General features: G+C 42.3%; 1 protein-coding gene across 7 annotated transcripts in view; it reads left to right on the plus strand.

Annotated features, from left to right (window-relative positions):
• Positions 1–25,146, plus strand: part of ubr4 (ubiquitin protein ligase E3 component n-recognin 4) — an 80,034-nt gene that overhangs the window by 37,442 nt on the left and 17,446 nt on the right. For 5 of the 7 annotated variants that reach the window (XM_061682417.1, XM_061682451.1, XM_061682443.1 and 2 more), the window contains 49 exons: positions 488–718; positions 2,006–2,176; positions 2,296–2,478; positions 2,646–2,804; positions 3,013–3,165; positions 3,249–3,476; positions 3,637–3,794; positions 3,889–4,063; positions 8,337–8,538; positions 10,986–11,149; positions 11,260–11,476; positions 11,669–11,885; positions 12,431–12,463; positions 12,684–12,747; positions 12,848–12,982; positions 13,949–14,123; positions 14,207–14,338; positions 14,482–14,603; positions 14,809–14,920; positions 15,040–15,170; positions 15,440–15,617; positions 15,711–15,815; positions 16,049–16,186; positions 17,324–17,492; positions 17,576–17,780; positions 17,854–17,967; positions 18,400–18,609; positions 18,693–18,842; positions 18,924–19,151; positions 19,245–19,323; positions 19,420–19,638; positions 19,733–19,901; positions 20,072–20,216; positions 20,445–20,530; positions 20,612–20,699; positions 20,785–20,978; positions 21,084–21,323; positions 21,427–21,565; positions 21,672–21,797; positions 21,891–22,019; positions 22,115–22,464; positions 22,643–22,733; positions 22,880–22,964; positions 23,133–23,260; positions 23,502–23,631; positions 23,724–23,884; positions 23,975–24,084; positions 24,253–24,394; positions 24,598–24,679. In XM_061682417.1, the coding sequence (XP_061538401.1) occupies positions 488–718; positions 2,006–2,176; positions 2,296–2,478; positions 2,646–2,804; positions 3,013–3,165; positions 3,249–3,476; positions 3,637–3,794; positions 3,889–4,063; positions 8,337–8,538; positions 10,986–11,149; positions 11,260–11,476; positions 11,669–11,885; positions 12,431–12,463; positions 12,684–12,747; positions 12,848–12,982; positions 13,949–14,123; positions 14,207–14,338; positions 14,482–14,603; positions 14,809–14,920; positions 15,040–15,170; positions 15,440–15,617; positions 15,711–15,815; positions 16,049–16,186; positions 17,324–17,492; positions 17,576–17,780; positions 17,854–17,967; positions 18,400–18,609; positions 18,693–18,842; positions 18,924–19,151; positions 19,245–19,323; positions 19,420–19,638; positions 19,733–19,901; positions 20,072–20,216; positions 20,445–20,530; positions 20,612–20,699; positions 20,785–20,978; positions 21,084–21,323; positions 21,427–21,565; positions 21,672–21,797; positions 21,891–22,019; positions 22,115–22,464; positions 22,643–22,733; positions 22,880–22,964; positions 23,133–23,260; positions 23,502–23,631; positions 23,724–23,884; positions 23,975–24,084; positions 24,253–24,394; positions 24,598–24,679 (7,552 nt within the window). The remainder of the gene's footprint in view (positions 1–487; positions 719–2,005; positions 2,177–2,295; positions 2,479–2,645; positions 2,805–3,012; positions 3,166–3,248; positions 3,477–3,636; positions 3,795–3,888; positions 4,064–8,336; positions 8,539–10,985; positions 11,150–11,259; positions 11,477–11,668; positions 11,886–12,430; positions 12,464–12,683; positions 12,748–12,847; positions 12,983–13,948; positions 14,124–14,206; positions 14,339–14,481; positions 14,604–14,808; positions 14,921–15,039; positions 15,171–15,439; positions 15,618–15,710; positions 15,816–16,048; positions 16,187–17,323; positions 17,493–17,575; positions 17,781–17,853; positions 17,968–18,399; positions 18,610–18,692; positions 18,843–18,923; positions 19,152–19,244; positions 19,324–19,419; positions 19,639–19,732; positions 19,902–20,071; positions 20,217–20,444; positions 20,531–20,611; positions 20,700–20,784; positions 20,979–21,083; positions 21,324–21,426; positions 21,566–21,671; positions 21,798–21,890; positions 22,020–22,114; positions 22,465–22,642; positions 22,734–22,879; positions 22,965–23,132; positions 23,261–23,501; positions 23,632–23,723; positions 23,885–23,974; positions 24,085–24,252; positions 24,395–24,597; positions 24,680–25,146) is intronic. The other 2 variants (XM_061682435.1, XM_061682470.1) reach the window with 1 other exon arrangement.

Raw genomic sequence — 25,146 nt, forward strand, 5'->3', positions numbered from 1 at the left:
CAGGGCTCTATAGCTAGTCCTCACATGCCCAGTAATATTTGACAGAAATCATGTTGTATTGCATAGGTCATGTACGAGAGGCCAGTTTTCCTAGTTAATCCTAAATGAGTTTTTGGGTGTAGTTTGCATGCAATGAACAAACCATCAACCACATTTTATGTTCTTGTAGCAATATTGTATTGATATTGTATATTTTTTTCTGTATTACTAATTTAGCTACTTGTAATTGCTCAACAAAGTGATAGTATATCATACTTGCATACAACATTGTTTTAATAACTTATTGTGCCAATGTGTTGTCTTGTGTTAGTTTCTTTGGAAGCAGTAAAGATAGTATTCATTCAGTATATCCCTGGCAATTGCTTTATTAAGCAATTTTTGGGGAGACAATTTTCTCCATATTGTAAAGGTAGATGATCTGATGGATTATGTTGGTATTTGCCCTTTTGCCTTTTCTCACTTGTTCGTATTGTGTTGTCATCAACAGGCCTTAGTGAAACGCAGCCCAAGCAGTGGCATGGGCTCCACTCTCGAGTCTTCAGCGTTCCAGAGCGAACTGCGCATGCCCGAGAATGCAAGCCGCCACCAGAATGCCTCACCCTCTGATAAAGGCAAGGTGACCATCTGTGATGGCAAACCTGGTGATGAGGACAGACCAAAGAAAAGCAGTGTGTGCAAGTGTATTGAGGGCTGCCAGGAAGAGCTGCTTTCCCAAGTGGTGAGGAAAATAATAGAACATTACTGGATTTATCATCAAGATACGAGTGACCCGACTTAGGAGTTTTTGAGATACGAGCCGTTTTGCTTTGATTTGTGAAACCAAATTTGAGATATGGATGTTGTATGCACCTAATTTAAAAGAAGCAGCAGTATGGCTGATATAACGTGTTCACGTTTTTAAAGGCACAGCACACAAATGTACGATAGTGTGTGTGTGTGTGTGTGTGTGTGTGTGTGTGTGCGTGTGTGCGTGCGTGCGTGCGTGCGTGCGTTTGTGTGTTTCTGAGCCTTCCGGCTTGATTACACTTCATAAAACCAGTGAATATCTTTACATTTTCTTCTGTTATGTTTCTGACTATTTGACAATATGCTGGTACCTTTCTTTATTAAAAACATTAAAAAAAGTTTTGGGGGGGACTGGAACGGATTAAATTTCCATTCATTTTAATAGGGAGATAAGAGCATGGTCATAGAATGAATTAAAGTTTTATCTCATCTTTATTTTGATGGCTTTCTTGAAAGAGGAGATAGCATTACGACACCGTTTCTTTGAACTTAAAGGAGACATGCAGTTTTTTCACAATTTTAAAACAGTTCCCAAGTGTCTTGAAGGTCCCGTATATTGGCTACGTAAACCTCCATAGAAAGACTCTCTAACATAGACTTGGATATATGGAGTATAAAAGTGTCAATTTCATTTAAAAAAAAAAAAACACCTTGGTTTTGTCATACTAGCGTCCAGAAAAGGCGCCTCTGACAGCTACTTTTTGACCCAGTTTTGCATCCGCTGTGTCCATATTTGACTAAGACCGCCCCCGTTACTCTGATTGGTTGCCTCTGTATAGAAGACCACTCATTAGAGCACACGTGTTTGTTATGTTGACAGCGCTGGCTTGGGAGTGGAAAGGGAAGTCAGAGGAAATCTAGTGACGTAGATAAGCTCGAGAAATTCGAAGGACCTGATTTCAGGCCTCTCAGCAGAAAAACGTCTGGAACTCAGGAATGCGTGGACGATCTTAATTCATATTTCACGTTTACTGAGGCATTATAGAGCCAATATTACAACCCAAAGAATATAAAAAGTTGAATTTTATCACATTATGTATACCCACTTTCCACTGAAAGGACTTACCCGAACATAATATTTGCAGAAGCTAAAGCTGGTAGCATTGTGGTAGTTTGATTTATGAGAATTCACTTTTTGATGGATCGGCAGCTACTCCAGAGACCCAACTGTTTGTATACAAACAATAAAAGGTTTGTCGTTTCCTTTGTCTCCCAACAGAATGCATCATCTACTGCTGCAGTCATACTGGAGATGCTCATGTTTTTAATGGAAGCCATTCAGACCAATTTCCAGCAGGCATCAGCTGTAGGAAGCAGCAGTCGGGCACAGCAAGCCCTCAATGAACTTCACACTCAGGACAAAAGTGTGGATATGACAGATCAGCTAATGGTAGGATGATCTCGATTGGTGTTTTTCTTTTCGTGTGATGTTTCTGTCATGATCTTCATTCATTGACGTTTTTCTAAATCTCTACACTTCAGTTCTTCACTGCTGCACTTTCTCTTCAGGTACCCACTCTAGGCTCTCAGGAAGGGGCTTTTGAGAATGTTAGGATGAATTATAGTGGCGACCAGGGGCAAACAATCCGCCAGCTCATTAGTGCTCATGTGCTGAGGCGTGTTGCCATGTGTGTATTGTCATCACCTCATGGCCGCCGCCAACACCTTGCAGTCAGCCATGAAAAGGGAAAGGTGAGCCTCACGAATGGTACAAAATTTAAAGCTTACGATAAAAAATTTCCTAGATACAATTTTTAAAGCCAATAATAGAGATGTGCTGAAATTATGGCATTTAGTCAATGATATTTTCAATATCTTCCATCAAGAATAATTCATAATCCAATTTTTCCCCATTCCAGATAACTGTTTTGCAGCTGTCCACCCTCCTGAAGCAAGCTGACTCCAGCAAAAGGAAGCTGACACTCACCCGTCTGGCTTCTGCCCCGGTCCCTTTCACTGTCCTCAGTCTCACAGGCAACCCGTGTAATGAAGATTACCTGGCTGTGTGTGGCCTCAAGGTACTTCAGCACCACAGCCATGTTAATACATTATATTCATCGTGTCGATGAGGCGGAAAGGACCAATAATTAACTTGGATCAGGCTCATGTAGAATTGTTTTCATTTTTCAGCAGGCTTTATTACATACTTAGCAATAACTAATAATAGGTTTTCTACAATTTTTTCATTTTACTCTCGCTTGATGTGGTCTCTTTGTTCCATCTCAGGACTGCCACGTGCTGACCTTCAGCAGCACAGGCTCTGTGTCTGACCATCTGGTGCTGCACCCACAACTAGCTACAGGCAACTTCATCATCAAAGCTATTTGGTTGCCAGGCTCACAAACTGAGTTAGCAATCATCACTGCTGATTTTGTTAAGGTGAGCGTTACAATAAAAATACATGTACTGGTACCTCGCAGGGTGTTTTACGATTGGTGTTTGTCGCATTCAATCTCTCACAGATTTATGACTTATCTGTGGATGCACTGAGTCCCATGTACTACTTCCTACTGCCAAGTTCCAAGATCCGTGATGCTACCTTCCTTTTCAATGAAGAGGGAAAGAACATCATTGTCATCATGTCTTCAGCTGGTTACATATATACCCAGGTCATGGATGAATCCAGCAGTGCTCAACATGGCCCTTTTTATGTCACGAATGTGTTAGAGATAAGCCATGAAGACTTGAAGGTAAGTGTGTGTGTGTGTGTTCGGGGTGGGGGGCGGTCAAGGAGACAGAATATTTGCTGTAGTTGTATGTCAGTAGATTTAAAAAAAAAAAGCAGAAGATTCGTAAACTTAGACTTGAGCTTTGTTTGAATGCTGGAACGTGTTCTTGTTTTACTTGTAGGATAGCAACGGTCAGGTTGCTGGGGGAGGGGTGTCAGTCTATTACTCCCATGTGCTTCAGATGCTTTTCTTCAGCTACAGCCAGGGAAAGTCCTTTGCTGCCACAGTGAGTCGCAACACCACTGATGTTCAGCGACTCTTCCCCATCAATGTCAAAGGGTATGGGTGTTTTCTCAACATATTACAATTGTTCTGGCTTTTGTAGCAGGGAAGGTAGCATGTTTACCTAATTTGCCTTTCCTGCCCTTTTCAGCTCCAATGGTAGCAGCAGTAAAATGTCACCAGCCCTGTGCCAGTGGTCCGAGGTCATGAACCACCCAGGGCTGGTATGCTGTGTGCAGCAGACAACGGGCATTCCACTCGTTATTATGGTTAAGCCTGACACCTTCCTCATTCAAGAAATTAAAACTCTGCCAGCCAAAGCTAAGGTAAGGGCCACGAGAACAGATGTATTGCTAATGGATTAAGTCTTATTTTGAAAGCTACTGTACTTTCTCATGTATATTATTAGATAGATTTAAAAAAAAAAAAGATATTAGCTATTTTCAAAAAGTTGATAGAGCGCGTTAAACGTGTTATTTGTTATTTTTATTTTTTCACATTGTATAATAGTATACCGGCACCTAAGGGTTGTGAAAAAGATGCACACATTCCATTCCAATGTGATATGTAATGTCTAAAGTTACACATTTATAAATATTACAGTAATGTGCGCCGCCAGTCTGAGATTCCTGACCTGCTCGCAGCAAATTGCCATGTCGCTATCGTTAGTATCACATATTTGTTTTACTAAACAACAGAAACGGCTACCCGTGAGCTTGTTTTACCTTAAACCTAACATAGAAAATTTAAACTGAAAGGGCTAGTTACTCGACAGCTTATTAAAAAAAAAGTAAAAATAAAAAATAAATCACCGCTGCCGAAGATGTAGGAAAGTTCAACGTAAGTGAAACGAACATGAAATTTTGGAGGAAAACGAAGGTTTGAGAAAATCTTCCAGCAAAAAGCACATGCAAGAGGTTTCGGATGTGGGAAACTCATGCAGTTTATGAGGAGGCACAACCTCTCTTTTAGGCACAGAACAACAATTTCACGTCTTTCAGCCCATTATGAGGATAAATTGACGAAATACCAGCAGTCCATCATTCGGCTGAGAAAGCAGCAAGAATAAGAAAGTTGGCTGCATAGCAAATACTGATCGAAGACCCCTCACCTTTGATCTACCAAGCACTCACACAATCGATCAGAAAGGTGGAAAACCAGTGAAGATAGTCTACTGTGAATGGAAAAAAACCTTTACTGTAATGCTGGGCACTTATGGAGATGGGATTAAGATGAAGCCATACATAATCTTTAAATGAAAAACTCTTCCCAAGAACTGCCAGTGGCCAAAGACTGTCATAGTGAGATGCCTCCCAAAAGGGTGAATGGATGAGGTGCTTACTAAGGACTGGATTAGGTCAGTCTGGTGTGACCACAAGCGACTCTGTTGCAAAATGCTGGTGCTGGAAGCCTTTTGGTTCCATTGCATGCTAGCCATCTAACAAATCCTAAAAGAAAATAAATCTGACTTGGTGATCATTCCTGGTGACATTACTCTGGAGTTGCAGGTAATGGACGTATCGTGCAGTCGCCTTTTTAAAAAGCACATGCGGAAGAAATGGAACCAGTGGATAACTCATTAATTCACTGCGGGTGGCAATTTAAGGAAACTTGAACTGGTAACAAATAACCACATGGATAAGACGCATGGGATGCGGTTTCTCCCAACATAATTTCAAGGGTTTCAAATATTTTGCCTCACAAACGTCATGGATGGCACAGAGGATGTCATGCTGTGGTAGGACGATGAGACCGTTGTTCATGATGCAATTGAGGAGGCACCGGAGCATGAGAAACTGGACCAAGTCGTCAACGATGAGTTCTACGGTGATGAATCAAATGTAGCGGCACTGGATCGTCTTTTCGAGAGTGGAGATGAGTTAGATCCTTCTTTTGAAGGCTTTGCCGATGTAATGTAATGTAGTGAATAGACTGCACTATGCACAAATGTTTGATGCAAAAAATATTTCTTTCAGAAATGTTAAGTTAAAGAAGTGTTAAAATGTTTATTTGTTTGTTGATATGTAAGACTGTAGTACGTATTATCACCAGTACTATTAAAATGTTATTGAGCATTAATTTTAGTCAGCCGAGGGATTCTGTTCTGACAATTACCGGTACCGTTAAGCTTTTTTACATCAAGCGTGGCCTCTACCTACACCAGAAAAAAATATATATATTACTGGTATGTCAGTGCATGTGCACAGATTTTTGGTGGTGTTATTATTATTATGATTATTACACAGATAATTCTTTGAAAAACTTACCAGAATTAAAATACAAACCTACCAGAATAAAAATGGATAATACATAATGTTTTGAGGCGGCATGGTGGACTACTGGTTAGCACATCTGCCTCAGTTCTGAGGACCAGGGTTCCAATCCCGGCACTGCCTGTGTGGAGTTTGCATGTTCTCCCCGTACCTGTGTGGGTTTTCTCCAGGTCCTCCGGTTTCCTCCCACATTCCAAAAACATGCATGATATGTTAAGTGAAGCTGGCGACCAGTTCAGGGTGTACCCCGCCTCTCGCCCGAAGATAGCTGGGATAGGGTCCAGCACGCCCGTGACCCTAGTGAGGATAAGCGCTACAGAAAATGGATGGATGAATAATGTTTTGATCATATGGATAACCGCAAATTGATGGCGCAGATTTTACATAGGTAGAAGGATTCCCCCCCCCCCCCCTTTGGTCAACTTTGGGGGTGCGCGTTATACTTGAGGGTGGGTTCTACACGATAAGTTAAGGTACTTGTGAGAATCATACATGCAAATCATTTTCGGCAAAATTCGCCAGGGGGTGGGGGAGTGTGTTTCTGTCGTCATAGGCTTGAACGCTGGCAGCTAGATCCATTCCACACATCCACCATCCACACACAGATATAATTTCTGAATATTACTCAGACTAATATGGAAGCGCATCGGCCTGAGGTTCCGCCTCTGCGCTTGGGACCTGCTTTGGATAAGTCAAAGGAGTTGACGAAACCAGAAAAAACGCTGCTACTAAGAAGTAACGGTACTTTTACTCCATTACAATGATCTAAATGTTGCTTGGTACTTTTATTAATCAAGTTTTGATTTTCAACTTTTTTGTCCGCGGGACTTCGACTTCCGCATTGGGGTGCTGTTTGCTCCAGTCCAATTGAAGCACTAGTGACGTTTAAGTCTAGGTCACCAATCAAACGACACAAGAAAGTCGCTTGACCTTCTATTGGGCTTCCCAGGCATAGTTTTTAACACTAGATAAGGCGGCCCGGCTGATCAACGTGTCTACATGGCGACCATGGTGGGAAGGTCGTCGTTGCTATGAAGCCAATGGCGCGCTACTCGTGTTTACATTTAGACGAACAAAAACAACAGCTTTCATTTATTGTGGTATTTGTCTGGTACTGTCTGCCCAAACGTGGATATTTCAGCCCGCTTATAACTTGAGAAAACACATTGCAGTAAATTGCAGATGATGTAGTTTTGGCTGTGCATAGACACAAACACACACACAAACAGTAATATCAGAATTTGCACATTCACATTTTATTTTATTGTTCATGCTGTGGTTAAAAAAAGCTGAAGATACTCAGCACTTATTTCACTGTGTACTTTTTACTCAAGTAATTTTTTGGAGGATTACTTGAGTCATATTATTGTCAAGTAACAGTACACTTGAGTACAATATTTGGCTACTCCACCCACCTCTGCAGCAGACATCCTCTATTGTTGGCTTACGTTTAAGCAACATTTTTGCTCATCAGATCAGCCAATGTCGTATTTGGTGCACTGGTCTTTTGTATTTTTGCGTTGAGGTGCTGTGGGTCGTGGTTCCAGCGGAACTGCGAAGCACACGTAACATCTGCGACGAGTTGATCCGCTAGTACATCTTGTATTAATTAGGAAATGCACCTACAATTACCTAATTAGTTCACGGATGTCAATGTTAAATGTATTAAGTGACAGAGTGATGTTAGGGATTATGTCACAACACAGAATTAACTAATTTAACATTCAGAAATGGCCAGTAAAAACAGAAAAATACTGTACTTAATATTTTCCCTGAGGATGCTTTTGGGATTAGCCTTTGAAGTTGGTAATAGTGAAAAATAAAGTGAAACAATGAATTTAGTCAATTCTTTTCCAGAATGAGAGTACTAAAAGAGGAGGGTGCTATTCATGTGGCACAGCTTGAAGCAGGCATCAGGTGCATGTGGAGATGGGCTTGGCTCAAGTAGGAGGCCAAAAAAAAAACAAAGAAAAAAGAAATGAGGGATTAATTTCCCTCATTTCTTTTTTCTTTGTTTTTTTTTTTGATTTGTACATCAACATGTACTTGAGCGGTGTAAATAAATGTTTTTCTGCGTGAAGAACTTCTGCTTATTTTGCCTTATTGTACTCTTCAGAGTCTTCCAGATTGCTTAATTTGTTTTAAAATTTAAAAAATTCTCTGCTGGGGCCCGGGGGATACCCCCAGCACCCTACAATGTTTTTTTTTCTTCACCTTTTTCATGCCTTGTTGGTTTGCATGTCTGAAGAATACATTTTCTGTCTGTCTGTCTTGTGTGACAGTCACATAATGACTCCTAATGCTCATTTATTTTCACTGCTTCTAGATTCAAGACATGGTAGCCATTCGACACACTGCCAGTAATGAGCAACAACGCACAACCATGATTCTCCTCTGTGAGGACGGAAGCCTGCGAATCTACATGGCCAATGTGGACAACACCTCGTACTGGCTCCAGCCCTCACTACAACCCAGCTGTGGCATCAATATCATGAAGCCTGTCCGCAAGCGCAAAAGCGCTGCTACTGGTGAGTTTGTACCTATTATTTAATTAATATCAAAATAAAGAAGGGATGCACAATAGGTATTGGACCGATATACTTATCGTACATCTCTTTAAATATTGGCACGATGTTGGAAAAAATGTACCATCCATCCACTTGTGTTTTGGATTGCATGAGAATCATACATTGTCGTTGTACAGTGGAACCTCGGGTTAGGAACAACTCTGTGAACAATATGGGTTTCGTAGAAATATTACCTCTAGTTACATATGATTTTCGGTATGCGAACGGATCTATGTTGTGCTTCTACTCGCGTGGCGTGACGATCATTGACTCTGTGTGTAACGCGAGGATGCAAGCTGAAAACTAGTCTGCTCTGCGGCCTAAGGCAGAAATCTGTTCTAGGAGGAAGTTCTGCCTCCACATTTTCGATCTTCCAATCACAAATCTAGCAGCGTTTGCGATTGATGTCATTTTATTTTCATCAAAAATACTATTGACAGTATCTGTTATTTATTAAATTGTATCATCTCTTTAATTAAAGCTGCGAATGGTTAATGTGAGGCCATGGAGAACGACTTCCGGACAGCTCCGAGGAAATTCTGGTCCACTATCTGGCGTCTGAGGAGGGGGAAGCAGTGCACCATCAACACTGTGTATAGTGGGGTTGGGGCGCTGCTGACCTCGACTCGGGACGTTGTAAGTCGGTGAGGAGAATACTTTGAAGACCTCCTCAATTCCACAGACACGCCTTCCCATGAGGAAGCAGAATCTGGGGTCTCTGAGGCGGGCTCTCCTATCTCTGGGGTTGAGGTCACTGAGGTGGTTAAATAGCTCCTCCGTGGCTAGGGCCCAGGAGTGGATGAGATTCACCAGGAGTTCCCAAAAGCTCTGGATGTTGTAGGGCTGTCCTGGTTGACACGCCTCTGCAACGTCGCGTGGACATCGGGGACAGCAGATTGGGGTGCTGGGGGACCGGAGGGTGTGTTCCAACTAAAGGGGGATCACACTTTCTGGAGAGGAAGGTCCGTCGGGAAGTCGACTCTCAGATTCAGGAGGAGCAGTATAGTTTTCGTTCTGGCCGTGGAACAGTGGACCAGCTCTTCACTCTTGGGAGGGTTCTTTGAGGGTGGATGGGAGTTCGCCCAACCTGTCTACATGTGTTTTGTGGACTTGGAGAAGGCGTTCGACCGACTGATACGGGCTGTTCGGTCCCTGTGCAACCGGTGTCAGAGTTACTTACTGCCGCATTGCCGGCAGTAAGTCGGACTCGTTTCCGGTGAGGGTTGCACTCCGCCAAGGCTGCCCTTTGTCACTGATTCTGTTCATAACTTTTATGGACTATTTCTAGGCGCAGCCGAGGCGTAGAGGGAGTCCGGTTTTGTGCCATTATTGCATCTCTGCTTTTTGCAGCAACTTTGATGATGGTTCTGTTGGCTTCATCAAGCTGCAATCTCCAAGTCTCACTGGAGCGGTTCGCAGCTGAGTGTGAAGCGGCTATTATGAAAATTAGCACCTCCAAATCTGAGACCATGGTCCTGAAGTCGGAAAAGGGAGGGAGTGCCCTCTCCAGGTTGGGGATGAGATCCTGCCCCAAGTGGAGGAGTTCAAATATCTTGGGGTCTTGTTCACAAGTGAGGGAAGAATGGAACGGGAGATTGACAGGGGATCAGTGTAGCGTCTGCAGTGATGCGGACTTTGTATCAGTCTGTTGTGGTGAAGTGGGAGCTAAGGCGAGGCTCTCAATTTACGATCTACGTTCCTACCCTCACCTATGTTGTTAGCTGTGGGTCGTGACTGAAAGAACAAGATCCCGGATACAAGCGGCCGAAATTAGTTTTCTCCGCAAGGTGTCCGGGCTCTCCTTTAGAGAGAGGGTGAGAAGCTCAGCCATGCGGGAGCGGCTCAGAGTAGACCCGCTGCTCCTCCGCATTGAGAGAAGCCAGATGAGGTGGCTCGGGCATCTGAAAACCTGACCCTGGTGAGGTTTTCTAGGCTTGCAGTTTAAACTGTGCTACATAAGCGTGTCTCATCGTAGGTGCCATTTTCAGGGATCCTTAGCCAATCCGATGTTGTTTTGCACAATGCACATACCGACGCTTAATACCGACTGGGGGCGTGCCTTTAGCGGCCACTTTCACACACACCCTTCCTCCTTTAACGTCTGCATGCTGTCCTCAGTCACATCCGCCTTTCCTCTGTATAAGCAGCGTGTCGGCAGGAAATGCTCCCAGTCAGTCGAGCGGAGCGCTCATCAAAGTCACACGACATTTACAGATTTTGGAATTCTGTGCACACCCGCATTATAAGGCGCCCCCATCCATTTGGGAAGAAATTTAAGACTTTTAAGTGCGCCATAGGGTTGTGAAAATACGGTCAGTCTATTTGTAAAATGCTGTCCGAAGTTACATCATCATGCATGTACCGAATCCTTAAGACTATAAATTACATGTTGTGAATTTTGTCTTTAGCAACCCGAACGTCCAGTCAGGTGACATTTCCAGTTGACTTTTTTGAACACAACCAGCAGCTGACAGAGGTGGAGTTTGGTGGCAATGATTTGCTGCAGGTCTACAATGGACAGCAGATTAAACACAGGCTCAACTCTACTGGGATGTATGTGGCTAATACAAAGGTAGGCTATTTTGTGCCATGATGCTGTTAGCTTTGAGGTAATGTTACTATCAGCCACCATATAATAGAGATACACAAAACTATTCATGAGATTCTGTGCTTTGCACCTAGCCTGGAGGATTCACCGTGGAAGCGGTCAACAGCAACACTTCAATGGTGATGACAGGCATGCGTGTGCAGGTTGGCACTCAGGCCATTGAGAGGGCTCCCTCCTATGTGGAGGTCTTTGGCCGCACCATGCAGATAAATCTGACAAGGGCACGCTGGTTTGACTTTCCCTTCACCAGAGAAGAGGCCCTCCAGGCTGACAAGAAGCTGTCAGTCTTTAGTAAGTGCATTACTTCGCTGCATGTGTGTTTTGAAAAGTTGCTCCAAATATTTTTATTTTTCCCACCGTGAACTAAAAGCACACCAATAAAATACAATTGGGTTAATTGGGGGTGCAATTATACTTTGCACCAAACCTGTAATCGGTTTATGTGCAGATTTACATGCTTTTTGGTTTCCTTTTTCCTGTCAGTTGGAGCATCGGTTGACCCGGCTGGAGTCACTATGTTGGATTCAATTAAGATCTATGGAAAAACTAAAGAGCAATTTGGTTGGCCTGAGGAACCACCAGAGGACTTCTCTTCAGCCTCTGTAAACAATGTCAGCAGTCCCAACCTTAACCAGGCCAATGGCACCTCTGATGGCGATGTCATCACACCATCCACCACCAGTGGCACTGTGTTGGAGAGGTACGGCTTTCGACTTGTTATTTATTTTTTATTTATTTTAACAAATAATTCGATGGCTTTGATTTGTATTCCTTGTTTGGTTTAGGCCTCCTTTTATCTCTGTTTAAGTTTTCTATTAATCATCATACTGTGTTATCTATACTTTGAATAGACATGGACATGTAACAGTTTAAACTAGTTATCAACAAGCAGTGGCGATATCCATCTTGAAGTGTATATCTATTTTGTAATGTCAGACGTGTTTGATTAAATAGTGTTTTGCTTGTTTGGTATTAGTTTGCCCAAAATATTCACATCTGATCATTATTATATATTGTGGACATTTTCCATTTGGTTTTCCTTAAGTATAACCTTTAAGCTTGAGCTGTTTTTAATTACTGGTGGTGGGGGTTCTCCTTTGATTAACTAGTGCATGGCTATAACAAAATCATCTTTCTTGCATGTGTCATTTGTTTTTAGCAGTTGTTTAATTTCACTTGTTTCTTTCTGTGATCCTCACACTTTTTTGTTCTTTTTTTCTTTTGCTCCCAAAATACAATAAAAAGTTGTGAAACTGAGTCCTTATCCACCTTGGACCGGTTAGTAACAGCCCTTTCTCTGCTCGTTTTGTTGTATGTTTTTGTGTATGTGTGCCTGTTGTCTGTCCATGCCTGAGATGTTGAAAATGCCATGCACCATCTTTTTCGGAATTCTTGCAGTGTGCTATACATTTTGCAGTTTTGTTGGACTTTTGCACTTATTCACTTTTTGGGCACCCTGAAAACTAGTAGTGGAGCTGATTTTGACTTTTAATTGCAGGCTTGTGGTCAGTGCTCTTGAAGCTCTGGAAAGCTGCTTTGCTGTTGGTTCCTCTAATGAAAAGGTACATCAATTAGGCTTTGGAATGTCCTATTACAGTACAGAAACATTTGAATCAAACCTCGCCTGTCTTTATAGAACCTTAATAAACATTGACATTGCAGGAAAAGAACAAGGCTGCTGCACTGGAACTGGCCACTTTACTCCTGTCAATGCCTACTCCAGCAGGTGTACAGCAGCAGACTAAGGGACTTCTTGCCAGCCTGCACACCAGTCGTACTGCCTACCATAACCACAAGGTAGACCAGAACGTATATGATAGTAATATTGGAGGGCAAGCTGTAAGGAAAAGGGGATGCAACTGCAGGAAAATGGTTCCAGTCATGTTGCGAACATAACTAAGTTGCAATTAGCGGGTGATAATGTGACATGATACTCAGCTTCCTGTCTACTTCAACTACTGCTTGTGTTTGGTCTGGTTTTCTGTGTTGTTTGCAACAACAGAAAATTTAGAGTATAAATGTAATTTCCCAACTTTTATATAGTAGATAATAGTATAATATAAGCACTGGTATAATAAACACACACAGCACACCTCCAACCAAAAATTTCACAAAAAGTATTTGTACTGGAATAATTGAGCTTGTCTCAGTTTACTCACAAATTTACTTACTTTGTGTGAAATCTGGGCCCGCTCAGATGAACACAGTTAAGGGCTATTTATACTTTCAGTATTGCATGTCCACATAGTGCCAGACGTGCGTGTGGTGCCATTCATACTCCATTTCAGGGTTCACTTCGGTACGCGTTCCACACATGCGCATTTAATCATAAATAATAAAATTTGGGTTTTAGTTAGCTGTAAACTAAAATCATCAAACTCATAGTTAATATAATCATAAGATAGTTTACTCTGTGTAATGAAGCAGTAGTAATGTTTTTTAAATTGAAGTACAAGAAGTTTTCTAATTTACTGAGATGCACCTGTATGTCAAGGTACCACTGTATTCTGTTGTATGAATGGTAACAGGGGCAGTCACATGTTAATTGGACCTTCTGCCATATAGTGGAAGGCATTTAATTGTTCTGCCGGTCACTATACGTCGCTGATGTAGATATATATATTTGTTTGTCGTAAATAAATAATTTTTCGACCAATTAAGGGAAATTGGGTAATTTGATCTCTGCTGTGGCACAGTAGTTGGGAATCACTGACATGCCGGTGGTGAAGTAGGAAGCAATTAAGTTTTCCTTCTTCTCCCCAGGACCAGTCCCTGTTGAGTAATGCAGTGCAGTGTCTGAACAGCTGCAGTCGCGAGGGCAAAGAACTAGACCCTGATGTCTTCCAGAGGCTTGTGATCACTGCCCGCTCCATTGCAATCATGAGGCCCAACAATTTGGTGCATTTTACGGAATCCAAATTACTTCACCTTGACTCCGGTGAGAGGCTATTAAATTGATGCTCAAATTGTACCAGTATTTTATGGGCATATGAAAAATTTACTTGTTTTCTTTTTATCCAGACATCACAGATGATGGGCAAAAGCAGGTAGAAGGCGAAAGCCATAATTTCATCACACAACTGATGAGTAACTTTTGGAAGCTGCACTCCCTGAAACCTAAGAATGCCTTTCTTGCTCCTGCGTGCCTGCCCGGTAAGTGCAAACATTTACATTCATAATGTTAGTGATACCCGAATGGGGTGTAGTAAGTAGTATTTTTCGAGATGTATTGGAACAAAAAAAAGAATCACTGAGTCACCCAGTGTATGGATGTGTATCTTTCTCTCTCTTCGAAGGACTCACTCATGTGGAGGCAACGGTAAATGCCCTGGTGGACATTATTCATGCATACTGCACCTGTGAGCTTGATTACATCAATGTAGCCTCCAAAATCTACATGCAAATGTTGCTCTGCCCTGTAAGTACATTGGCAAGTTATGATATCGATATTACTGAGTAACTTACTACTAAATAATTATTGGTGGCCTTTGCTGAAGTCATTTTAATGTCTTTTGTGTAAATATTCCTCTTTATAAGAATTCTGAGTGGTGTCCATTTGTTCCTCAAGGCTACAAGCGGCTTACATTAATTGCGCCCTTTGATGTAATGGTTGCTCATTTCAGGACACAGCAGTGAGCTTTGCTTGTAAGCAGGCACTGATCAGAGTGCTTCGACCACGAAACAAGCGTCGCCATGTAACCCTTCCATCTCCCCCACGCTCCAACACACCCATAGGTAAGTTTTCTCAAGCTTGACGCAATGATTGACGCAATGATTGACGCACTGTAAAATATTGTGCCGGGTCAGAAAACCATTTAGGTTCCTTAAGAATTGCTGGGTGCTTTCTTTATCAGGAGACAAAGATGACGATGATGATGATGACGCAGAAGACAAAATGCAATCATCGGTGCTCACTGGTGGAGAGGAGGTTAGACGGGAGAGTCAGGAGCAGAATGAAGTGGACCATGGTGACTTTGAGATGGTGGTGAGAAAAAACAAGTGATTATTTATTCTGAAGTTTATGTTTAACACAACTTTTACAACAATTACAATTTTATACAGCTGACGCCACGAGCCCCAATAATCGTTTCAGTTACCAGCGTACAGCGACATAAAAGCATGGTTTGTTAGAATTATTTTAAACGCATGCGTATGCTGTCGAATATATCTTCAATCATTCAGGCCATAAATTATGCAAGGAGGAATATGTTTGTAAGGAGGCATATTTATCTAACCATGGTTATTTATATTCAGTCTGAATCCATGGTCCTGGAGACACCAGAGAATCTCAACAATGGAAATCCATCCCCCTTGGAAGCATTACTCGCTGGAGCTGAGGGTTTCCCTCCCATGCTGGACATCCCTCCCGATGCTGACGACGAAACTATGGTAGAGCTAGCGATCGCGCTCAGTCTTCAGCAGGATCAGCAAGGTCAGTACGACAAAAAACAAGTAAAAAAAGATTGATTTGATTTGTTAGGTCAGTAGTGTGCATATTCATGGGCATTTTTATGTGATTTTTAAGGGAGTAGTAGCAGTGCCCTTGGCCTTCAGAGCCTTGGCCTGTCTGGTCAAGCCCCAAGCTCTTCGTCACTGGACGCTGGCACATTGTCAGACACCACTGCATCAGGTAATATGACCACATTTACTGGTGTCTGCATATTTCAATTTATATATTGGCAAATGTGGATTGACTGTTGTAGTCTAACACTAATAGCTTCATTTTAAGAAAGTCTGCATTTTTGACCCTGTGTTAGATGCTTTGGACTGTTATTACATTATTAAATTAATTGAATTAAGTCATGTACCCTGGCCCAGATGACTGCGTTGTATTTGCTGTTACAGCTATTGCTATGATTTCAGCCCCGGCATCTGATGACGAGGGCAGTACTGCTGCTACTGATGGCTCTACACTGCGGACCTCCCCAGCTGAGCATGGTGGCAGTGTGGGCTCAGAGAGTGGAGGTTCTGCTATCGATTCTGTTGTCGGAGAGCACAGTGGTAGGTGATTTCACGGGAAAACTACACTATCGCAATCTTATAAACCATACTTAAGTTTAGAGATGGCAAAGATACTCGCACTCTGTATTTAAGTAGAAGTACAGATATTTGCGTAGTAAAAAAAAAAATTTGAATTCAACTCCTTTTGTTAAGTAAAAAAGAACAATTATAGACAAAACCTTTTTTGTACAAAATAGTTTCTCTCTTGCATAGTGTTCATACTGAGAATAAAAAAAAATAACGAGCATTGGCTCGTGTTTTTATGCTATTGTTTTCCCATAGCTTTGCTAACATTGTGAACTGACTAACAAAAAAAGCTAATAACTGTACTTATTTTGCACTTTAAAGAACCGCACCTGAAACAACAGGCTGTACATAAATTGAACATATAACATAAAACAAAATGATAAAATCATGACAAAAATAATCATAATAAATAACCAGAATATTCCTTTCTAGTAAAAATATATCACTTTAAAAACAAAAACAATTGGTGGCAACGAAACACCCCTGCAGCGCCTGTGCGTCTAGCCAAACCACTACAGGCCTGAAGTTCCCTGCCTGTTGTTCCACCAGCGGCCTGTTAGTTGTCTCACGGTGTATGAATTTGTGGTCAGATTCCTCAAAGGAGGGAGAAAAGAAGAGCCATATTCTCCCGAAGATTGGCATACAGAAAGTACAGAGTTTATTCCCTCTCGTTACACTGTCTCTTTACGACTGAAAAAATATACCTTACGTTTTGTTTTGTTTTTTAAATTAGATGGAGATTTGTTTAAGACAAGAAGCTGTTTTTCTCCAAATCAGTTGCATCATCGGTGTTAATGCTCACTGGCTGGCGTTCCTCCATTTTGATGCTATCCCTTTGTTTCAGCTTAAATACGCGAAGATCTTAACCGCGGTTCACTTAACCCCTCTCTTTTTATGTCGTCATTATCCGTGGCGTTTGAAAAAATTAACAAGCGAATTTTGTTAAAATGAGGAGTAGAATGAAGAAACATTTCATTTTAAATGTAGGCCGTCAAAATTAAAAAGAATAACCAGAAAAATAAACTCAAGATCATACCTGAAAAATCAGCTTTAGTACATTTTCTTACCATTCAAACCACTGCTAATTTTACACGCCTCCTTTCTTTACAGTGTCAGGACGCAGCAGCGCATATGGAGATACAACAGTGGAGGGCCACGCTGCAGGTCCAGGCAGTGTAAGCTCTAGCACCGGTGCTATCAGCACCACAACAGCCCAGCAGGAAGGTGAAGGCTCAGAGGGAGAAGGAGAGACAGAGGGAGACATCCACAGAAGCAACAGGTCAGACCTGAAGAGTATTGTTTAATCTCTTTGTTGGTCAACTTGTGTGTTCTGGCAAAATGTCATTTTTACTTTGTGATTAGGCTTCACATGGTTCGTCTTATGTTACTGGAGCGCCTGCTGCAGCACCTGTCTCAGCTCCACAATGTTGGTGGCGTTCAAGCCATCCCTTATATGCAAGTTATCCTCATGCTGACCTCAGATCTTGACGGGGAGGATGAAAAGGATAAGGGTGCCTTAGATGACCTGCTTGCACAGCTTATTGCTGAGCTCAGCATGCATAAGAAGGTAACCGCAAACTCTTCATAAGGAATCATCTTACATGTGCTAGTTTTGCTCAACGAACCTCTTCTCTCTGCAGGATGTTGCAAGAAAGAATGATCGCTGCCCTATGAATGAAGTACACCTGGTCATCATGAGACTGCTCAGTGTCTTCATGTCTCGAACCAAATCTGGCTCTAAATCCTCTTCTGAGGTACATTACTTTAGAGGGGCTCTTACAAAAATACTGTATATAGAGACACAAGGCACATAATTTATAAAAAATCTCACAGTACACCACTAAAAAGATGTCACAAAAAGTATATTCTGTATACTGAAATGATGATCAAATCTCAATTTACTAAACAAATTGTGCGTCTGCGTGCACCATGACTTATGTGTTATGAATAACATTTGGATACACGTACCTTCTGCCACCGTTGTGAATAAATCATTTCCATACCAATTAAGTGAGATTGGATAATGTCCTGCAGCACACCATTGTGCCACAGCACATTAGTGTGCTGTGGCACAATGTTTGGGAATCACTAAGTACCACATGAGTTGCTGACATGATTTTTATTTTAATCCCTCTTTCTATGAGTGACCCATGATATATTCTGTTTGCTACTTTTCTCTCTCGCAGTCATCCTCGTTGATTTCCAACGCTACAGCGACTGCCTTGCTCAGCCTGGGTGCCATTGATTACTGTCTCCATGTGCTCAAGTCCCTGCTTGAGTTCTGGAAGAGCCAGCAGGGTGAAGAAGAACCTGTTACCACAAGCCAGCTCCTTCGCCCACACACATCTTCCTCTCCCCCAGACATGAGCCCCTTTTTCCTCCGCCAATATGTCAAGGTATACTATCGTAGAATCAGGTCATGTCATGTAGAGTAAAAGTGACCCGGAAATTAGAACTAACTGAGTTACCCCTGCATTAGGGACATGCTGCTGATGTGTTTGAAGCCTATTCGCAGTTGCTCACTGAAATGGTGCTCCGACTACCGTATCAGATCAAAAAGATAGCTGACACCAACCCACGTATCCCACCACCTGTGTTTGACCATTCTTGGTTCTACTATCTGTCAGAAGTAAGACTTTGGGATACTGTGTGTGCGCAATAGTCTATTTCATAATATTGTTTATAAAATAAAAAATATTTTTCTTTCCAGTATCTGATGATCCAACAGGCACCGTTTGTCAGGAGGCAAGTTAGAAAGCTGTTGCTCTTTATCTGCGGCTCCAAGGAAAAGTATCGTCAGCTGCGGGATCTGCACACTCTCGATTCTCATGTGCGCAGCATCAAAAAGCTTCTGGAGGAACAGGGCATCTTCCTCCGTGCAGGCATTGTTACAGCTTCATCTGGCTCAGCTCTGCAGTATGATACACTCATCAACCTGGTGAGTGTAATTTGGTCAAATGCAGAGTACATTTTGTCTGCATCTTGTCTACATGTTACTCTTCTGATTTTGGCTTTGTTTCTGTCAATTCAGATGGAGCATTTGAAAGCTTGTGCTGAAATTGCCACTCAGAGGACAATCAACTGGCAGAAGTTCTGTATGAAAGATGACTGTAAGTAGATTCTCATCAAAGTTTTATAAATGACTTTAATACTGTCTGTATCATTGTGACTCCTTTCTCATATGTACTTTTTTCTCTCCTCTACAGCTGTGTTGTACTTCCTGCTTCAGGTCAGCTTCCTAGTAGACGAGGGTGTTTCCCCAGTCCTTTTGCAATTGCTTTCATGTGCCCTGTGTGGCAGCAAGGTTCTGGCCAACTCATTCTCAGGGGGTTCTAGCAGCGGACAGGGAGGAACATCTCAGTCCTCTCAGAGCAAGTCCTCCAGTAAAAAGAGCAAAAAAGAGGACAAAGAAAAGGACAAAGAGGGTGAGGCAATGACACAGGCTTTGTTGTGCAGAGGTGATACTTTAGGAGCAGATGGTGCTATTAAATGTGCTTTTTTTCTGTGTCCTGATCATAGGTGATGGAGGTGGCTGCCAGGAGGATCAGTTGTGCATGGCTCTGGTCAGTCAGCTCAACAAGTTTGCAGACAAGGAGACACTCATCCAATTTTTACGCTGCTTCCTGCTTGAGTCCAACTCATCAGCGGTGCGCTGGCAAGCCCACTGCTTGGCATTACATATCTACAGGTACTTTAAAAATTAAATGTTTACATTTAGGCTTAGCTCGACCCAACACTAAAGTAATCTTTTACAAGACCATAGTCTGACATAACAGGTACTAAAAAGTGGATTGCTTTTTAAACCAAGTATGATTGATTATGACATCACAACCTCTCAATGTATGTATTTCTCGCCAGGAACTCAAGTAAATCTCAGCAGGAGTTGTTGCTGGAGCTCACATGGGCCATCTGGCCAGAGCTTCCAGCATATGGCCGCAAAGCTGCACAGTTTGTCGACCTTCTCGGGTACTTCTCACTCAAGACCCCGCAGACCGAGAAAAAGGTTTGTCAACTTTTGAAGTAAACTATGCTGACTTTGAAATCTATTTTCTGTCTTTTGTATTATAAGGCACAGACATTAGTGGTAGTGCTGTAGTGTCATTTGAGTGACATTTTCCTACTGTACTTTCACAGTTCTTTGGTCCCTTGTTTCCCCTAACAAGGATTAACTGCACAGGACATTGTAGTTGGTGATTCATACACATAATCAGTTTGTTTCCTCTTCCCCCAGCTAAAGGAGTATTCCCAGAAGGCTGTGGAAATCCTGCGAACACAGAACCATATCTTAACAAATCACCCAAACTCCAACATCTACAAGTATGTGTTTGATGAGCCATGCTGTCTTTGACAAGAGTGCAGTGTAGAGTTGTGGACATTAATTTTTGCCTTCTCCTGTAGCACTCTGTCAGGTCTGGTGGAATTTGATGGCTTTTATCTTGAAAGTGACCCCTGCTTAGTGTGTAATAATCCCGAGATTCCCTTCTCGGTATGTATAACAAAACCTGAGTTGGCTTGGAAAATTCATGAATCCTAAACATTCTTAATAATATTTTTTCCTGTTTGCCTTCAAGAATATCAAGTTGTCATCTATCAAAGTGGACACCCGCTACACCACCACACAACAAGTTGTCAAGCTTATAGGCAGCCATAACATTAGCAAAGTTACTGTGAAGATTGGTGACCTCAAACGCACCAAAATGGTCCGCACCATCAACCTCTACTACAACAACAGGACTGTACAAGCTATTGTGGAGCTGAAGAACAAGTGTGTTTCAATTTTCTATTGATGTGATGCCATTCTTTCTTCCTACTGGCCACTGGGTCATGAAACACAAAACTAGAACTCTTCATTGTGCTTTCTCATCGTTAGGCCTGCTCGCTGGCATAAAGCCAAGAAAGTACAACTGACCCCAGGTCAAACGGAGGTGAAAATTGACCTGCCTTTACCCATTGTTGCATCCAACCTGATGATTGAGTTCTCTGACTTCTATGAGAACTACCAGGCCTCCACTGAGACGCTGCAGTGTCCACGCTGCAGCGCCTCTGTGCCTGCCAACCCTGGAGTGTGTGGAAACTGTGGTGAGAATGTATATCAGTGCCACAAGTGCAGGTGAGCAGCACTCTTCCTCAGCAGTTCCAACAGTACTTTGCTAAACTACGTGAACGGAATTTCTGATTGAAACATGCCGTGTTTTATTTATTTTTTTAATCAGGTCTATCAATTACGATGAAAAGGACCCCTTCCTGTGCAACGCCTGTGGTTTCTGTAAATATGCCAGATTTGACTTCATGCTGTTTGCCAAACCATGCTGTGCTGTGGATCCTATTGAGAATGAAGAAGACAGGAAAAAAGTAACCAGTCACTTATTCATCAAAACTTTATTTGAGGATGTTGTGCTGAGAGGTTTTTAGCTACTTCATGCCATGTCTTTTTAAAACTTGTTTTGAATTCCTGCAGGCTGTGACAAACATCAACACCCTTCTGGAAAAAGCTGATCGTGTCTACCACCAACTGATGGGTCACCGCCCCCAACTGGAGAGCCTATTGTCTAAAGTCAACGAGGCGGCACCAGAGAAGCCACAGGTAAGTCTTCGAGTGCGTTTGTTCTGCAGGAGATGTTGCAGAATTTGAAACATGAGCAGGACTGTTAATATAATTTTCAAAAAATTCCCACAGGATGACACAGGAACTGCTGCAGGTCTTGGTACGTCTTCTGCCAATGTGAACAGATACATTCAGCAGCTGGCTCAAGAGTACAGCGGAGACTGTAAAACATCATTTGATGAACTCTCCAAGATTATACAGGTTAGACATAAAGAAGGTGACCCCCCCCCCCCCCCCCAACATGCTGCAGCTGCTTTCATAAAGTATGCATCTGGTGTTTCTTTTTTCTTCCACAGAAAGTGCTTGCATCTCGCAAAGAGCTGCTTGAGTATGATCTGCAGCAGCGCGAAGCTGCCACCAAGTCCTCCCGAAGCAACAGCAGCCACCAGCCGACCTTCACGGCCAGCCAGTACCGCGCCCTCTCTGTGCTGGGCTGCGGCCACACCTCCTCCAACAAGTGTTATGGCTGTGCCTCAGCAGTCACAGGTCATTGCATCACACTGCTGCGTGCGCTTGCCACTAACCCAGCACTCCGGCAGATCCTCGTCCTCCAGGGACTTATCCGTGAGCTTTTTGAATACAACTTGCGGCGAGGTACTGCAGCCATGCGAGAGGAAGTACGCCAGCTAATCTGTCTGCTTACCAGGTATGGTGCTGCTCTGTTTCCTATTGTAGTAAAATATAATAGGTTTTCAGTGCACTACTCTTAACCTGCCTGATGCCTGTTCAATGACTATCAACTTTTCATTTCATTTTATTATTGTTGCTCCATTTTGCTGTATTTCTGCTTCTCAAGTAATTATTCCTTTTACATTGTTTCTCAGAGATCACCCAGAAGCCACTCAGCAGATGAATGATCTTATCATTGCTAAGGTTTCAGCAGCCCTCAAAGGTCACTGGGCCAATCCTGACCTGGTATGTCTGCTTTCATCTCCTCATGCAAGGCCTTGTATTTATACTGTACTTCTGTCTTAAGTGTATGGATGCAGTGACACATTTACCTCAGCATTAAAGAAAGCTACTAGGCAGTGCCAAGTTTGACGAGAATGTGTTTACAACAGGTTAGTAATCTGCAGTATGAAATGCTGCTGTTAACTGACTCCATTTCAAAAGAGGGAGGATGCTGGGAGTTACGGCTGCGCTGTGGTAAGTGGCTGAATTATTTTGAAGCATCAGCAAAGATATTTGTGTCCAATTCATGCATCAATATTAGGCCAATGGCCCAACTATCTCACAGTCTCCATGCTGTCAATGTTATTTATACTTCAATTTCTATTGTAAGCTATGTCTAAATGTATATTGTTCTTTTTTTAGCCCTCAGTCTGTTCCTCATGTCAGTTAACATCAAGACACCTGTCGTGGTGGAGAACATCACTCTCATGTGCCTGAAAATCCTGCAGAAGCTGATCAAACCCCCTGCCCCCACTAGCAAGAAGAACAAGGTGAATATTGAGTCATCATGCTGATGTTTTGCATTTGCTTTAGGTTCAATTAAAATTTGCGATTTAGTTATATGGTAGGCAGTTAGCTGTAAAGTTGATGTGGAACCAAATAGAAAACCCCAACCTTACAAGATGTATTATTATATTGAATTACACAGAGTCATAAAAAATATTTAAAAGTATGGCAGCTCTTGGACATGTAGCTTTTGATGACACCTCACCAACTATCTGTCTGTTAAAGGATGCTGCTACTGAATCCCTGACCACCGTTAGGCCCTACAGTAATGAAATCCATGCTCAGGCCCAAATGTGGCTCAAGAAGGATCCCAAAGCTTCATACGAAGCTTGGAAAAAATGCCTACCTGCAAGATGTAAGTGTTGTACAGACAAGTAGCAAACTTCTCATTATAGCTGAATACTAATGTTTGTCTCCAATGCTCCTGCCAATTTATGAAAATGACAGGCCATGAAATGGTGACAAAACCACAGGAGAAAGGTGAACTGCGGAAGCAGTATCTGCTGGAGAAATATGTGTGGAAGTGGAAGCAGTTTATGAGGTCCAGAAGAGGTGAAAGCCTTTTCCCTCGCCTGCTCAAGCTAAGCCACAACAATTGGCTGCGGCAGGTAAATAAAAATGTGCAAATTATGTCTTGCGGGATTCGGAAATGTAGTCATCTTAGAAATGAGTTGACACAAGTATTTTTCTTGCTACAGGTCCTTTTCACACCTGCCACTCAAGCCGCCAGACAGGCAGCTTGCACGATTGTGGAGGCTCTTACGACAATCCCTAGCCGTAAACAGCAAGTCTTGGGCTTGCTCACCAGGTAATACTCACTGAAAAATTAAGGCGGCACATGTTGGTAAGTTATGGTAAGCATTTGTAAAATGACGATGTACTGGTAATCGGGTTTACTGTACTCTCACAATTCCAAGTCTTATATAGCCAACGGGAAAGTCATGTGTCGTGTAACTTTTTTTCCTCTGTCGGTCAGTTATCTGGATGAGCTGAGTTTGGCTGGAGAGTGTGCAGCTGAGTACCTGGGTCTCTACCAAAAGCTGATCAAACCAACACACTGGAAGGTTTACCTGGCAGCACGGGGTGTCCTTCCTTATATCGGAAACCTCATCACCAAGGTAAAGCCTGATTTTGAAATTTTCTCTCTCTCTAAAATCAACAACATTTAGTGGATTTATTTGAGCTCAACAAAGTGATCAAGACAGTAACTTCCCTAAACTGCTATTGATAGTCCCCTGTAAAATATGTTTACAGCCATGTGGCAGTTAAAGTTTGTGTTGTGCAATTATTTCAGTGTTATTTGTGCATTTGTCTTTCACAGGAAATCGCCAACCTGCTGGCCCTGGAGGAGGCAACCCTGAGCACACACTTGCAGCAAGGCTATGCCCTCAAGAGCTTTACTGGTGTGCAGATTTCACTCACATTTCTTTAACCCAACATACCGTAATTTCTCGTGTATAATGTGCATTTTTTCCCCCAAATGTTTTTCCCCCCCAAACATTTTATAAAGGTATATAAACGCCATCTAGAGTTTATGAAAAAGCTGTACACTTTCATTCCAAAATGCCGCCGCCACCTAGTGGTTATGTAAAAGGTGTAGCCTACACTTTCATTCCAATATGACAGGGGTACGTATGACTGCATATATGTATAGTTTTGCTCATGAGTTTACATACCTTGGCAGAATTTGTGAAATTGTATTTTATTTTATTTTTTTAAATATGACTGATGACTGAACAACAACCATCATTCATTTCTTCATGGTTACGTTTTATTTAATGATGATGCTTTTCTGAAATGCTTGACCATTTAATTTGAAACCCATTAAAATACAATTAAATGTGTTTCGTCTGGCCCTTCATGTTTTCTT

Source organism: Phycodurus eques, chromosome 1 (assembly GCF_024500275.1).
Source record: "Phycodurus eques isolate BA_2022a chromosome 1, UOR_Pequ_1.1, whole genome shotgun sequence".
Classification (NCBI taxonomy): domain Eukaryota; kingdom Metazoa; phylum Chordata; class Actinopteri; order Syngnathiformes; family Syngnathidae; genus Phycodurus; species Phycodurus eques.